General features: G+C 44.7%; 1 protein-coding gene across 2 annotated transcripts in view; it reads left to right on the top strand.

Annotated features, from left to right (window-relative positions):
* SUFU (SUFU negative regulator of hedgehog signaling) overlaps nucleotides 1-17,376 on the top strand; it is a 129,257-nt gene that overhangs the window by 31,470 nt on the left and 80,411 nt on the right. For both annotated transcript variants that reach the window (XM_023206513.3, XM_023206514.3), the window contains exon 3: nucleotides 13,938-14,074. In XM_023206513.3, the coding sequence (XP_023062281.2) occupies nucleotides 13,938-14,074 (137 nt within the window). The remainder of the gene's footprint in view (nucleotides 1-13,937; nucleotides 14,075-17,376) is intronic.

Here is a 17,376-nt window from a genome sequence, read left to right as displayed (position 1 = left end):
GGATTCCTGGATTAGATTGAGCCCACCCAGATAGTTCACTGTAAGATCATCTCCATCTCAAGATGCCTAACTGAATTACATTTGCAAAGTCCCTTTTGCCGTTTAAAGTAGCATATCACAAATTCCAGGGATTCCAGTGTGGGCACTGGGGAACATTTATTCAGGCTACCACAGTGGTGCTCTTCTTCAAGTTGGGTAAAGATGGAGAAAGACCAGGTTTGGTAAGATACTGAGTTTGGATTTGTGTAGACTGAACTAGAAGTATCTAGGTCTGGTTCTTTGCTTGGGGATAGGTTTGGGAATCCTCAACAGAGGCGTGGTGGCTGAAGCCCTTTCATGAGGTTGCTAAAGGACACTGTGTAGTGAAGAGATGGCAGAGACTGAGTCCTGGAGAAAGTGGAACTTTGTCCCTCTTTCCCCTCCTAGGAAGTCCCCTGGGGGACAGGTGGAGGCCATGCAAGGGGAAATGCTCACATTCTGCTTTCCTAGTGAAGAGGTTTTCAATGATGGCCTCCCTTTGCCAGGCTGTCGTTCATTCTTTGCATAGGTGTAAGGGGCAGAGCAGTGGCTAGTCCTGGGGCATCATGGGGGTTGGGCCAACACTGAGGGTCTTAGAGCAGATTGACAGGAAACTGTACAAATAGGAAAGGCAGCTGGTGCTCCAAGCATGTGCTGGAGTTTGGGTGAGTGGTCCTTGGACTTGCTTGGCATTGCCCTGGGATACAGAGAGATTGTAGAGAAGCTGCAGGCAGCCTCTGTGTAGAGCCCTAGAGCAACTGGAGGTCTGCAGTTTAGGTTTCTTTATAGTCTCTGTGTCCAGCTGGGCCTAAGGCTAGGCTTGTCCCTACACCTGTTGGAGACATGCATGGGAGATGTGTGTGTGTGTGCACTTAGAGGGAGGCCACTGAAAAGAAAGGTCTGTGGGTCTATACCTCCCATGCCTACCTCCACCCCTACCCCCTGCCCAGGATCTAGGTCCATTCTTCTGGAGAGAATAGCTAGCCCAATAAGGTGAGAACTCAGCCTGATTCCCAAGGAGAAGGGCTGGTTGGAAAGGAGGACCAACCCCAGGATAAAGGATGGGTCTGCGCAGTTCTCCATCCAGCCTGGGACCAGGAGGAAAGGGAAGAGGTAGGGGGAAAGAAAGAGACAACAGGGCCGGGCACGGTGGTTCACGCCTGTAATCCTAACACTTTGGGAGGCTGAGGTGGGCAGATCATGAGGTCTGGAGTTCGAGACCATCCTGGCCAACATGGAGAAACCTTGTCTCTACTAAAAATACAAAAAATGCGCCGGGCATGGTGGCACATGCCTGTAGTTCCAGCTACTCAGGAGGCTGAGGCAGGAGAATCACTTGAACCCTGGAGGCAGAGGTTGCAGTGAGCCCAAATCGCACCACTGCACTCCAGCCTGGTGACAGAGCGAGACTCTGTCTCAAAAAAAAAAAAGAGAGAGATAACAAGAGTTTTTGTAGGGGAAGAAGTGACATCATCCCTGGTTCTGGAGTTGGACTGGGCTGGCCTTCTATGCCATGTGTTTCCAGAGGCACGTGGTCTCCTCTTCGGACACCATCACTGGGCTTGAGACTGAGCCATAATGCCTAACCCTGATACCTTTGCAGGGTCAGTGCCACTGTGACTGGCCTGGCATTTGCTTCAAAGACCAATGGAAGCATCCAGGCCACTCCCAGAGGAAGGGGCCTGACCTTGAGCCTCTCTTGCCATGTCCTTGGCATATCCATATGAACACTTAGCAACAGACTATGCGAAGCCTTGCACGCTAGACCTGCAGATACAGTAGTGGCCAAGATACAACCCTGCCCTTGTGGGGTTTATAGTCTAGGCTGGAGATGAAGATGATGATGATTTTAAGACAGAGTCTTGCTCTGTCTTGCTTAAGCTGGAGTGCAGTGGCACCATCTCAACTCACTAGAGCCTCTTGTTTCCTGGGTTCAAGGGATTCTCCTGTCTCAGCCTCCTGAGTAGCTGGGACTACAGGTGCCCGCCAACACATCCGGCTAAATTTGTGTTTTTAGTGGAGACAGGGTTTCACCCTGTTGGCCAGGCTGGTCTCAAATTATGTGACCATTTTGAAAGGAGTTTATTTTTATGCTATAGTGAATAGTAGGTGAACAGAAAACATTAGAGGCTATAGAGTGGGGTTCTAATGTAAAGTTCCTGTTCCTCTTTACCAGTTAGAGGTGGAAAGAGAACCCCTTGCCTCTCAAAGTTAGTCCTCCTGCTTTCAGAACCATTGTTTTTAGTGGCTTGTAATGTCCTACCACATGGGTAATGTGCTAGAACTCATAATACCGCTACTTGTAGAACAGTTAGATTGTTTCTAGATTTTTTATTCTTATAAATACTACTGAATATACTCATACAAGAGGCTTTTATTTTTTTCCAAATGTAAGATTATTCTCTTAGGTAAATTAGCAGAACTGGAAACTGCTGCTGTAAGTAACCGCCGACACTAAGATCTACTGTGTTCCAGGTGCTGTTCTAAGTGTTTTCTGTATTATATGTTAATTCATTTTAGTAGCTACCGTATGGAAGCTACTAATATCTTCATTTTTGAAAAAAGACTTTTTTAGAGCAGTTTTAGGTTCTCAGCAAAATTGAGCAGAAAGTACAGAGAGCTGCTACACACCCTCTGCTTACCACACGCATGCATGCACACACATGTGCATGCAGCCTCTCCCACTGTCAACATCCTTCCCCAGATTGGTACATTTGTTACAGTCAGTGAACCTACACTGACACATCATCATCACCCAAAGTTCATAGTTTACGTTAGAAGTGAGAAGGGGAAGTAAACTCTTCTTATCTACATTTTACAGATGAAGAAACTGAGGCACAGAGAGGCTAAGTGATTTGCCAAGGGTCACACAGCCAGGAAGGGTGGCAGAGCCAGGATTTGGGCATAGGCAGCTTGGCTGCAGAGACTGTGCTCTGGCATTGCTGACGTTTTGGTGGGTCTTGATGCATTTTTGGTGATTTTTAAGTTTGGCAGTGTTTTGCTTTGTGTGGGTCAGACAGTGGACACTTCAGGATCAGTTGACCAACTGTCCCCATTTGCCTGGGCTTTTCCTGGTATGTGGGGCTTTCAGTTCTAAAGCCAGAAAAGTCCTGGGCAAACAAGACAAGTTGGTCACCCTACTTCAGCGACTCCAGTCTTTTTTAGTAACTTAATTGTCACGTCTCTTAGATGCCTTCAAATGCTTCCTCAGTCTTTCTGTTTTTCATGACCTTTTGAAGAGTACAGGTCAGTTATTTTATAGAATGTCCTTCAATTTGGATTTGTCTGATGTTTCCTCATGCGTAGGATCAGTGTATGTATTTCTCCATAGGAATATCACAGACATGTTGTGCCCTTCTCAGTGATCATATCAGGAGGCACTTGATGTTGATTTGTCTAATTACTGTTGATGATGTCTAATTACTTTGATTGCTTGGTTAAGGTGGTGTCTGCTAGGTTTCTCTTCTGTATAGTTACTGCTTTTCCATTAATAATTAATAAGTAACTTGTGGGAAGGCATTTTGAGGCTATGTCAGTATCTTGTTTCTCATCAGATTTTTTACCCACTAGTTTTACCACCCATTGATAATTCTTGCCTCAATTATTATTACAAAAGTTGTCAAATGGTGACTTCTCATTTGATAATTGCTTCAACATTTATTCATTGATATTGAGATTTACTGTAAGGAAGAGTTCTCTCCATATTTACTTATTTATTCACTTATTTATATCAATGTATTGGGGCTCTCTAGGAAAAACAATTGGAGATTCACATCTACATATTTTTATCTATATTATCTATACACATAATATAGATACAAATGTATAAAGAGACTTAGTAGAAAGAATTGGCTCGTGTAGTTACAGAGGCTGGCAAGTCCAAAATCTTTAGAGCCAGTGTTACTAGGTCCATCATAGTCAGTGTGGACTCATAGGTTTTTATTTTAATTGATAGATTATAATTTGTTAGAATGCTTTAATTTGATGCTCAGATTGTCGTTGATTTGGCCAGTGAGAACCTTGAGTTTGGCTTCTCTCTACTTTTGGCATGTTCCCGTGATTCTCTGAACCACTTCCTTACTTTCTGGCACAGTAGGAAGTTCCAGAATCATTTTGTACTTTGCCAGCCCTGAAATCAGCCATTTATCCAGGAAGCCCTAGTTTTATTTAGCAGAGAATGGTATATAGAAGCCATAATCTGGGGGCTAGGTATTATCATTGTTCTTGGAGTGTCTTTGCTCCCAGTGGTGAGAACTAGGAAACGTACATGCACATATACACACACCACTCTATTTCTATATTGGTTTCTGTATTAAATACCATGAATTCATACTGATACCTTCAGTTCTAAAACTATACCTATGGGGGCCTGGTGCAGTGGCTCACGCCTGTGCAGAGGCCCAAGTGGGTGGATCACCTGAGGTCTGTAGTTCAAGACCAGCCTGGCCAATGTGGTGAAACCCTGTCTCTACCAAAAATACAAAAATTAGCCAGGTATGTTGGTGCGCACCTATATTCCCAGCTGCTTGGGAGGCTGAGGCAGGAGAATCACTTGAACCTGGGAGGCAGAGGTTGCAGTGAGCCGAGATCGCAGCACTACACTCCAGCCTCGGTGACAGAGCAAGATTCTGTCTCAAAAAATAATAACTAACTTACTAAATAAATACTATACCTATAGGGTTCATTCTTACCTGCCTTTAAAAATATATATATTTCAGGCCAGGCACAGTGGCTCACACCTATAATCCTAGCGCTCTGGGAGGCCAGGGTAGGTGATCATTTGAGGTCAGGAGCTCGAGACCAGCCTGGCCAACATGGTGAAACCCCGTCTCTACTAAAAATACAAAAATTAGCTGGGCATAATGGTGTGCGCCTGTAATCCCAGCTAGTCGGGAGGCTGAGGCAGGAGAATCTCTTGAACCCTGGAGGTGAAGGTTGCAGTGATCCGCGATCGCGCCATTGCACTCCAGCCTGGGTGACAGAGCAAGACTCCGTTTCAAAAGAAAAAAAGGTACTTGGATTATATCTTTTTTTTCCCCCTTTTAGTGTGGTTATATGGTTGATTTGAAATACTGTTAGGTTCATTAACTTCTGTTTGTATTATATTTTAGCGTTTTTCTCCCTCCTCATTGATTCTGTTTCATTTATTTCTTGAGTATGTGAAAGCATTATCACGGATCCAAAACCAAAAGTGAGAAGTATACAAAGAGGTATATTCAAAGAAATGTTACCCACCCCCGCACGCTGCAGTGCTTTCTACCACCTTCCCACCTACTGCATGTAATAATCCATCTCATTCATTTTTGGCTTATCCTTCCCATATGGCTTTCTACAGAAATGAGTAGGTAATGCATATTTTCCTATCTTCCTTCCTTCCTTTCTTTTTTTTTTTTTTTGAGATGGAGTCTTGCTCTGTCACTCAGGCTGGAGTGCAGTGGCACAATCTCAGCTCACTGCAACCTCCACCTCCTGGGTTCAAGCGATTCCCCTGCCTCAGCCTCCCTAGTAGCTGGAACTACAGGCATGCGTCATCATGCCTGACAAATTTTTGTATTTTTAGTAGAGATGGGGTTTCACCATGTTGGCCAAGCTGGTCTCCAAGATTACAGGCATGAGCCACTGTGCCCGGCCTTTTTTTTTTTTTTTTTTTTTTTGAGACAGTTTTGCTCTTGGTGCCCAAGCTGGAGTGCAGTGGTGCGATCTTAGCTCACCGCAACCTCCGCCTCCCGGGTTCAAACAATTTTTGTAGTTTTTTTTTTCTTTTTCTTTTTTGAGACGGAGTTTCGTTCTTATTGCCTAGGCTGCAGGGCAGTGATGGCACCATCTTGGCTCACCACAACCTCTACCTCCCAGGTTCAAACAATTCTCCTGCCTCAGCCTCCCAAGTAGCTGAGATTACAGGCATACACCACCATGCCCAACTAATTTTGTATTTTTCGTAGAGACGGGGTTTCTCCATGTTGCTCAGGCTGGACCTGAACTCCCGACCTCAAGTGATCCACCCACCTTGGCCTTTTTTTTTTTTTTTTTTTTTTAACAGAGTCTCTCTTTGTTGCCCGGGCTGGAGTGCAGGGGCATTATCTCAGCTCACTGCCACCTCTGCCTCCCGGATTCAAGCGATTCTTCTGCCTCAGCCTCCTGAGTAGCTGGGATTACAGGTTGCACGCCACCACTCCCGGCTAATTTTTGTATTTTTAGTAGAGACAGGCTTTCTCCATATTGGTCAGGTGGGTCTCGAACTCCTGACCTCATGATCCGCTCACCTCGGCCTCCCAAAGTGCTGGGATTACAGGCTTGAGCCACCGCGCCCGGCCTGTATTTTTTTGTTGTTGTTGTTAAGTAGAGATGGGGTTTCATCATGTTGGCCAGGCTGGTATCGAACTCCTGACCTTAGGTGATCACCTGCCTTGGCCTCCCAAAGTTCTGGGATTACAGATGTGAGCCACCATGCCCAGCTCCTATCTTCCTTTCTTTCTTCCTTAAAAACATACTATAATATCCTTTTGCTCTTTTTTTTTTTTTTTTGAGACTGAGTCTCACTCTGTCACCCAGGCTGGAGTGCGGTGGCATAATCACAGCTCACTGAACCTTCTATTTCCTGGATTCAAGCGATCCTCTCCTTAGGACTACAGGCATGTGCCACCATGCCCAGCTAATTTTTGTATTTTTTGTGGAGGCAAGGCTTCGCCATGTTGCCCAGCCTGGTGTTGAATTCCTGGGCTCAAGCAATCTGCCTGCTTTGGCCTCCCAAAGTGCTGGAATTACAGGCATGAACCACCGTGCCCAGCCTCTTTTGCTTTTTTCGCCTAACAGTGTTCATACCAATTTGTAGAGTTCTTCATTCTTTCTTACAGCAGCATACTAGCCTTTGAGCCATTCTCCTATGAATGGGCATTTAGGTGGTTTCCAGTATTTTGCAATTACAAATTCTTTGAAGTGGGATTGCTGGATCCAAAGGCATAAACCTATATGTAGTTTTATTTGGTATTGCCTAATTCCCTTGCATAAAAGTTGTACTAATTTATATCCATACCAGCAACATATGAGAATGTCTCTTCCCCTACAACCTCAGCAACAGAATATGATGTCATACTTACTAATTTTTGCCAATCTGATAGGTGAGAATGGTATCTCATTGTTTTCATTTGCATTTCTTTTATTATGTGTGAGGTCAAACATCTTGTCTTATACTTAAGGGATATCTATATCTATATCTAGTTTGTGAATTTTTTCTATCAGGTTTTTGAGTTTTTTCCAAATTAAAAATTAAATGAATAAAACATTTATTGATATAATTAATGTAGCATACAGTTCACCCATTTAAAGTGTACACTTTTGTGGTTTTTTGCAAATTAATGGTTATGTAACTTTCACTACAATCTAATTTTAGAACTTTTTCATTACCCTGAAAAGAAACTCCATCCATATTCATTAGCACTCACTCCCCATTTGTCCCCAGTACCCCAGTCCTAAGCAACCATTAATCCACTTTCCCCATAGATTTGTCCATTCTGGACATTTGATATAAGTGTAATTTATATTATATATTACAAATTATATTATTTTTCCTGTAATATAAATAAAATCATACAACATATGGTCTTTTGTGACTGGCTTTCTTCACTTAATAAGTGATGTGATGCTTATAGTGTTCCAAGTACTGTTTCTAAATGTTTAATCCCCATAACAACTCTATGAAATAGTTACTGTTATTATCCCCATTTTATAGATGAGGAAACTGAGGCACAGAGAGGTTAAATAGCTTGCCTCTGGTCACACAGCATTAAGAAGATGGGCTTAATTAGGCAAAAATAGATTAATTAGGCACACACTTGTAATTTCAGCTACTCAGGAGGCTGAGGTGAGGGGATCTCTTGAACCCAGAAGGTCATGGCCGCAATGAGCCCTGATTGTGCTGCTATACTCCAGCCTGCGCAACAGAGTGAGATCCTGTCTCACAGAAAAAAAAGGAGATGAGCTTTGGAGTTATACAGACTTCAAGTTCTAGCTCTATCACTTGCTGTGTGATTTATGGACTATTATGTAAACTCCATCAGTGTTTCTCATTTGTTTGTTAAATGAGTATAACAATGGCTGAGTCCTAGAGTTATAGAGAGTTAAATGATATGACATCAGGTGTACCTGAGATGCCAGCTTTTTAAAAATAAATCATATACCATGAAATTCACCCTTTTAAAGTGTGTAATTCAGTGGTTTTTAAGTATATTCATAAGGTTACACAACCATTACATTATCTAATTCCAGAACATTTCTGTTTCCCAGGCCAGGTGCAGTGGCTCACGCCTATAATCCCAGCAATTTGGGAGGCTGAGGCGGGCAGATCACTTGAGGTCAAGAGTTTGAGACTAACCTGGCTAACATGGTGAAACCCTGTTTCTAGTAAAAATACAAAAATTAACGGCATGGTGGCACTTGCCTGTAGTCCCAACTACGTGGGAGGCTGAGGCGGGAGAATCACTTGAACCCGGGAGGCAGAGGCTGCAGTGAGCCGAGATTGTGCCACTGCACTCCAGCCTGGGCAATGGAGTGAGACTCTGTTTCCAAAAAAAAAGAATTTCCATCATCCCAAAAAGAAATTCTGTACCTGTCAGCAGTCACTCCTCATTCCCTCCTCACACTAGTTTCTGGCAACCACCAACCTATTTTCTATCTCTATAGATTTGTCTATTATGGACATTTCATAAAAATAGAATCATACAATAGGTAGTCTTTTGTATCTGGCTTCTTTCACTGAGCATGATGTTTTCAAGGTCATCCATGTTATAGCGTATCCATACTTCATTGCTTTTTATTGCCAAGTTATATTGTATAGATATACCATATTTTGTTTATCCATTCCTCAATTGATGGACATTTGGGTTGTTTCTACTTTTTGGCTACTATGAATAATGCTACTATGAACATTGGTGTATACAGTTTCATGTGAACAGATTTTTCTTTTTTTTTTTAGACAGGGTCTTACTCCAGTTACCCAGGCTGGAGTGCAGTGGCACCATCAAGGCTTACTGCTGCCTTGACCTCCCTGGGCTCAGGTGATTTTCTCACTGCCTCAGCACCCCCACCCTGAGTAGCTGGGACTACAGGTGTGAGCCATCATGCCTGGCTAATTTTTGTATTTTTTTTTTTTTTTTGTAGAGACGGGGTTTGGCCATGTTGCCCAGGGTGGCCTCAAACTCTTTGGCTCAAATGGTCCATCCACCTCATCCCCACAAAGTGCTGGGATTACAGGCGTGAGCCACCGCATCCAGCCGGGTTTTCAGTTCTCTTGGGCATATACTTAGGAGTGGAACTGCTGGATCGTATGGTGACTCTGTTTAACTTTTTTAGGAACTGCCAAACTCTTTTCCAAAGTAGCTCCATCATTTTATATCCCCCCTAATGATGTGCAAGTATTCCTATTTCTCCACATCCTCTCTGACACTTACTATCTGTCTCTTAGTTATGCTACAGGGTGTGGAGCGGCGGTAGCTCACTGTGGTTTTGATTTGCATTTCCTTAGTAATAAATAATGGGCTGGGCACAGTGGCTCATGCCTGTAATCCCAGCACTTTGGGAGGTAGAAGTGGGCACATTACCGGAGGTCAGAAGTTCGAGACCAGCCAGGGCAACATAATGAAACCGTGTCTCTATTAAAAATAAAAAATTAGCTGGGTGTGGTGGCACAAACCTGTAATCCCAGCTACTTGGGAGGCTGAGGCAGGAGAATCACTTGAGCCTGGGAGGCAGAGGCTGCAGTGAGCTGTAATCGCACCACTGCACACAGCCTGGGAGACACAGTGAGACTCTGTCTCACAGATAAATAAATAAATAATGGTGATGAGTATGAGATGCTGACTTTTAGGTCAGCTCTTTATGCTCCCCAAGCTGGGTTTCCTCCAGAAAGTCTCTCCTCAGTTTCTGTTCATCTCTCCTGACTAGACTCAGCAGTCATTTTGGGCTCTTGGATGCTGACTGATACCCTCTTACTGAGGTACTCTCCGGGAGACCTTTGGGTGAGTTCTGATGGTTAGGCTGTTGTGTGTCTAGGATTCAAGGCATGTGTTCCTATCTTCAGGTTTGATGTTATTCTTGAGGCTGGCACAGCCGTCAGGCAGACTTGCCAAACTGCTGGGACAAAGCCAGCCTTCCCCCTGGACATCCCCGTGAACAGGATCCAGGGTTCTTGAGCAGGAAACAGTCTTGAGAGTCTTATCCTTCCTTTTGCAATAAGACGGTTGGAACCCTTTACCCCTACTCTGCCAGACTGGGGAGAATCTTTGTTTTCTTTTCTTTTCTTTTTTTTTTTTTTTTAATTTCTGTAGGAAGAAATTCTACTGGCCCCATTTACCACCAGCCAGTATTTTAGTAGACTTCTGTGTTAGAAGAATGCTTTGCTCTGACCCAGATCCCACCTTCTGCAGCACATGCCAATTTCCCCTTATGCTCTCCTTTCTTGGAAGATGTGAGGGACAGCCGCTCCCTAGGAGGGGCTTCATTCTCTGTTCAGACAAAACCACCTTTGGCTAGAGAAGCCCTCACGTGAGGAAGTCCAGACCAAGCCAGGCCCCTCCAGGAGACTTTAAAGATGGAATGACCTTGTCACTTGACGATTGCTTGGGCAGCCTGCTTTGAAAAAGAGAACTTCTGACAGGCTTCAGGTCATGTGTTTATCCTGAGGCTGGGCCATTCCAAACTCATGTTTCAGAGTTTAGAGTTTGCGTCCAGCTAGCCCGTGGGTGGTAATCAAATGCAGGTGGAGACCATCTGGCTGGGCCTGTCCCTCCCACCCAGCCAAGTGAGGGCTGGCCTGCCCACCACAGAGCTGGCCCAGAAAGCACCCCGCGTGGAGGCAGATGGTGGACACATGTGTGTGCACGCATGCACACCTCTAGGCGCGTGTGCACACGGACCCTCCTTAGTGAAGTGGTGCTGTGTGGATGCATCTGATCCAGTGATTTCTTTCTCTGCCTTTGAGGGTTCTTCCCATTATGCAGCTGAAGAGGAACAAGTTTCTTTTAGTCTGTTTCTCAAGTTTTTGTGGTTAGAAATCATGTACTTTTCTTGGCCCAAGATGAAAGCCCTGGAGTAATAGTCTCATACATTTTACAAAGCTGCCTCTAATTGGTGGCTGCTTAAAATCTTCCCTTTGCCCTACTGACCCATCTCCCTTTACAGAGTTTTAATTCCAGTCAATCTTGCATTACCCCAGGTTTTCACACCCCTCCCAAACCTGCAGCTCCAGGGAGGTAGCTCTCCCAACTTCAGTTTGGTAGCTGTTCCCCAGCCTCCCTGCACTGAACTGACCCCAAACAGGGTAATTCAGCGAGGAAATAAAATAGCTTACATTGTGTTGTCCAAGCATCTTTTGCTGGCCTGGTCTCCAAAATTCCACGTGTGTACCCTCAAAATGGATTCTGTTTCCCACATTGCTAGAGATACCTGGGGAAAATGCAAACCGTGGATATTTCTTTTAAATATAGTTGGGCCAGGTGCTGTGGCTCTTGCCTATGTTCTTAGCACTTCGGGAGGCTGAGGCGGGAGGATTGCTTGAGCCTGGGAGGATTGCTTGAGCCTGGGAGTTCAAGGAGTAGCCTAGGCAATGTGTTGAGACCTATCTCTACAAAAGTTTTAAAAATTAGCTGGACATGTTGGTGTACACCTGTGGTTCCAGCTACTTGGGAGGTTGAGGTGGGAGGATTGCCTGAGCCCGGGAGGTCAAGGCTATGGTGAGCCACATTCACACCACTGTATAGAGCACTGTATCTTGCTCTATACAGTGTCTCAAAAATAAAAAAAGAAGGAAATAAGCTGGGCATGGTGGCTCATATCTGTAATCCCAATACTTTGAGAGGCGGAGGCCAGAGGATTGCTTGAGCCCAAGAATTCGAAACCAGTCTGGGCAACATAGGGAGACCTTATCTCTACTAAAAAAAAAATGAGCCAGGTGCCATGGTGTGCCACCTACTCGGGAGGCTGAGACAAGAGGATCACTTGAGTCCCCAGGAGTTCACAGCTGCAGTGAGCTGAAGATCACGCCACTGCAGTTGCACTGCAGCCTGAGTAACAGAGTGAGACCCTGTCTCAAAAAAATAGATAGATGATAGATAGATAGATAGATACATACATACATACATATATATATACACATACATACATACATACATACATAGGGCTTGATCATGATAATTTCTAATGATACCTTTTCAGTCCATTACAGAACTTAGCTTCTCAGAGGTGATCTTTCCCTGCAAAGTGCAGGAGGGCTTGGTTCACCCATGCATAGAAAACTAGGACAGATATCAGCTTCTGAGACTTGGGAATCTCTTTCTATCCTATCTCCTGGCCTTGCCTCTCAGTGGTGATGATGATGATGAAGGAAAGATGCCACGTGGAATTCTAGGTTTGCGCATTGGCTGCATCATCAGCCCTTGAGAATTCTCACCTCTGATTGCCTGTTCCAGGAGCTTGGTTGGCTGTCATCTTAGTTTATGGTTTGTGTTTGTATGCTGACGAGTTTACATGTGTATAATTATTGTGGCTCGTGTTTGTACAAGATATAATTACTGAAAATTATATCATGAATATTTTAATTTTAACCTTCCCATGCTGGCAAGCCTTATGTAGCTCTCCCTGGATGTTTCCTTTACCTGAGGAGGTGTGGCACCCCGCCAGCCAGGCCCAGCTCTCTGATCCACATCATTGCCCTCTCTGATGGAAGTCCCTTTCAGGGACTTCCCTTAGACTTGGGGCTCCTGAGTGTTTCCTGCAAACAGGGAGGCAGGGATTCTTGCCTTCTCTCATTGTCACTTTAATGAGTTATGACCACAGAAGGAGTCATCCTCATTATTCTGGGTCACTGAGGGATGGGAAGGGAGGGCAACCCATGCATCTCTAGGGTTCTAGCAACTGAAGAGTACATGTGGAGTGCCAGGTTTCAGTAAGAGCTCATGCTAATTGAGGAGTATGTGTTGGGTGCTGAATTTCAGGAATAATATGGGCCCACTCAGTATTTGGAATCTGCCTTGGGACCTGTCCACAAATGCTGAGTTTGGAGGCCAGCCAGTGCCACCCAAGGTTGTACCCTTGTGGGGCAGAGTGGAGGTGGGAGTGGAGAAAGGAGCTCATCCTCACAGAGTGTATTAGTCCATTCTCACACTGATATAAAGACATACCTGAGATTGGGTAATTTAGAAAGAAAATAGGTTTAATTGACTCACAGTTCCACATGGCTGGGAAGACCTCAGGAAACTTACAATCTTGGTGGAAGGGGAAGAGGGTGGCAGGCGCAAGAGAGTGGGCAAGAACAGGGAAAACTGCCTTAGAAACCCATCAGATCTTGTGAGAACACTATCACAAGAACACCGTGGGAGAAACCACCCCCATGATCCAATCATCTCCCACCTGATTCCTCCCTTGACATGTGGAGACTATGGGGATTACAATTCAAGATGAGATTTGGGTGGGGACACAGAGCCAAACCATACCACAGAGCATATAGCCTTGTGGTTCACAGGACGTGTATCTTTAGCAAACAAAGTAGATGTCTATTAACAGCCTGAAGGAATGAGGAGCATGAACAAGGGAGATTTTCAGCAGTGTTGCTTGCCTCAGTCATCCAGGAAGGAATGTTCCACAGCCACAAAATTTGGCACTCATAATTCAGAGTGCCAGCAGTAGAATTTGGCCAGGCCAGGGTCACATCCACATACCCATAGCTGGCAGGAGGACGAGGCAAGAGTTCTGGTTCCTTACGGGCTTCTCGGGTTCCCTCCCAACAAGGCTCACATCATGGGATACTCCTCTGAATGGAGGGTTTGGATACTGAGGCCACCATAAGAAGGGGGAGAACTTTAGACTTTCAAGAGAGGGTTTTTCCTAAGGTAATTGAGCTTAAAACACTTGATTTTTATGTCTTTCAGGTTTACAGGAACAGATGGACCTAGTGGTTTTGGCTTTGAGTTGACCTTTCGTCTGAAGAGAGAAACTGGAGAGTCTGCCCCGCCAACATGGCCCGCAGAGTTAATGCAGGGCTTGGCGCGATACGTGTTCCAGTCAGGTAGGAGGCCAGGGCTGGCTGCTGTGCTGGTCCTTTTGCCATGAGCCTGGTTGCCTTTGAGTACTAGCAGGTATATTTTCATGTTTGTGGAGTGGCCTTTCCTGGGAGTACTATGCCCCAGTTCTGCTATGAGGGTGGCTTGTTTTGCCTGGTGTTTCCTGGTTGGAAAGCCAACTGGGCCGTGGCAGAGAGGGGTACTCTCCTGTGCCCTCCAGCAGCAAGTTCTGTGTTATGTTGTGCCACCCTGCGCCCTTGTCATGTTTCATGGAGGGTTTCTTTCATGTCATCTGATATGATATGTTTCTGTGTGGCTAATTGCTCAGAAGCATTTCCCATCTGACCTCAGATTTTGTTTCTTTGTTTTTGTAAGTAGCCTTCAAATGAAAGCCGAGATATTTTTTTCCCAACTCTTTTGCTCTTGAACTATCACAGACAAAGTGCAGAGCAAGCCATGGTCTCTCAAAGCATGGTTCTTATACCACCTGGCTCTGAACTACCTGGAGAGCTTGTTGCAAACACATATTCCTAGGCCCCATTGCAGATATCTGACTCAGAATCTTTGGGAGTGATGTTCCTTGGTGCTTCTGGTAGAGACTAAATTTGGAGAACCATAGATCTGGTAGTTTCTCTAGTTACAGTGACTTTTTTTTTTTGAGATGGAATTTTGCTCTTGTTGCCCAGGCTGGAGTGCAATGGCACAATCTCGGCTCACTGCAACCTATGCCTCCCAGATTCAAGCGATTCTCCTGCCTCAGCTTCCTGTGTAGCTGGGATTATAGGCATGTGCCACCACGCCCGGCTATTTTTTTTTTCTTTTAGTAGAGACGGGATTTCTCCATGTTGCTCAGGCTGGTATCGAACTCCTGACCTCAGGTGATCCACCCACCTCGGCCTTCCAAAGTGCTGGGATTACAGGCATGGGCCACCGCCAGGCCAGGGACTTCTTTTTTCAAACCTTGAGTAGGTTATACATTTGGGGTACAACAGACCTGTCTAGGTTGAACCCCTCTGCCCACATTTCACACCTGTGGGAGCCAGTTGTTGGCACAGGAGGCAGATCCATAACTACCACCTACTATTGTATGCCCTGTAAAACAGTCTCCTCATGGAGGCTACAATGGGTCTTCTCTAAGCAGGAGTTCCTAAATCTGGCTGCCCATCAACCCCTTAGAGGAGCTTGTCAACACACTGATTTCCAAACCTTCCTGTGGGACTCCAATTGAGTTAGCCAGAAGTGGGACTATGGCAGACCCGGCGCAGTGACTCACGCCTGTAATCCCAGCACTTTAGGAGGCCAAGGCGGTTGGATCACTTGAGGTAAGGAGTTCGAGACCAGCCTGGCCAACATGGTGAAACCCCATCTCTACCGAAAATACAAAAATTAGCCGGGCATGGTGGTGGGCACCTGTAATCCCAGCTACTTGGGAGGCTGAGGCAGGAGAATTGCTTGAACCTGGGAGGCAGAGGTTGCCGTGAGCCAAAATTGTGCCACTGCACTCCAGCCTAGGCAACAGAGCAAGATTCCATATCAAAAAAAAAATTAATAATCACAGTAGTTGTGAAATAGAACAACACTAATAATGGAACAAATTATTATTATGTGCCTTTTTTTTTTTTTTTGAGATGGAGTGTCGCTCTCTCCCCCAGGCTGGAGTGCAACGGCATGATCTTGGCTCACTGCAAGCTCCGCCTTCTGGGTTGAGGCTATTCTCCTGCCTCAGCCTCCCAAGTAGCTGGGACTGCAGGCACCTGCCACCACGCCTGGCTAACTTTTTGTATATTTTAGTAGAGATGGGGTTTCACCTCGTTAACCAGGACGGTCTCGATCTCCTGACCTCACGATCCGCCCGCCTCAGCCTCCCAAAGTGCTGGGATTACAGGCGTGAACCACTGCACCTGGCTTTATTATGTACCTTCTTATGTGTTGCAGTGTGAGGTATATAACATCAACTATGTAGCATTTTCCCAAAAATATTTAACCTGAATCAAATTATAAACAGACAAATCCAGATTGTGAGACACTTTAAAGACAAATGCCTGTATTCTTCAAAAATGTCAGTGCTCTAATCCCAGCACTTTGAGAGGCTGAAGCAGGAGGATCACTTGAGCTCAAGAGTTTGAGCCCAGCCTGGGCAGTGAAGCAAAATCCCGTAAATTGAAGATTAGCCAGGTGTGGTGGCATGCCTATAGTCCCAGCTACTTGGGAGGCTGAGGTAGGAGGACCATTTGAGCCCAGGAGGTTGAGGCTGCAGTGAACCATGATTGTGCCACCACATTCCAGGCTGGGCGTCACAGTGAGACCCTACCTAAAAAAATAAAAATAAAAAAATACACGCACACACCAATGCTGTGAAAGACATAAAAAGGCAAGGGGCAGGGGCTGGTCTACATTAAAGGAAACATGGCAGTTTAAATGCACTGTTGATCCTTGATTAGATCCTAAATTGGAAAAAAAAAAAAAGTCATTTTTTAAGGACAATTGGAAATATATGAATATACACTGTGTATTAGGTAATAGTATTGTACACAAAATACCCTGGATGTGATTATGGTGTTATGGTTATACAGGATAACGTCCCTGTTGCTAGGAGATAAAGGCTAAAGTATTAATGGATAAAAGGACCTGATGTCTTTAACTTAATTGTCAAATGATTTAAATGATTTAACTTAATTGTCAAAAAATAAAACATCTGTGTATGAAGAGAAACTAAAGCAAATGTGGCAAAATGTTAACAACTGTGAAGCTAGGTGAATGGTATTTGGGTATTCATTGTATCGTTCTTTTAACTTTTCTGTAGGATTGGAAATTTTCAAAATAAAATAAAAGTTGTGACTGTTGAGTATACATTGACTAATATGTGCTCTGCAGGCCCTTTCTGTTCCTGATGGCCCCATTTACGGAGGTTATAATGTGCTTGCTGTAGTTTGTGTCTGCAGATCACTTTAAGCACGTCAGAAGGGAACAGGGTGACTACACTCCTGAAAGTGTAATACTTGACTTTCTGTTTTCCAGATTTTCTATAACATGTATTATTTAAATAACAGGTAAAACAAATCTTTAAATTTTTTTTAGAACATGGCAGGAGATAATAGTAAATTGTTTAAATAATGGGAAAATGGTAAAGAAAAGTAAATGGGGCCAGGCGCGGTGGCTCAAGCCTGTAATGCCAGCACTTTGGGAGGCCGAGACGGGTGGATCACGAGGTCAGGAGATCGAGACCATCCTGGTCTACACGGTGAAACCCCGTCTCTACTAAAAATACAAAAAACTAGCAGGGCGAGATGGCGGGCGCCTGTAGTCC

Source organism: Piliocolobus tephrosceles, chromosome 9 (assembly GCF_002776525.5).
Source record: "Piliocolobus tephrosceles isolate RC106 chromosome 9, ASM277652v3, whole genome shotgun sequence".
NCBI lineage: Eukaryota > Metazoa > Chordata > Mammalia > Primates > Cercopithecidae > Piliocolobus > Piliocolobus tephrosceles.
Note: the sequence above shows the minus strand (reverse complement) of the source record. Positions and strands in the feature narration are given on the sequence as shown.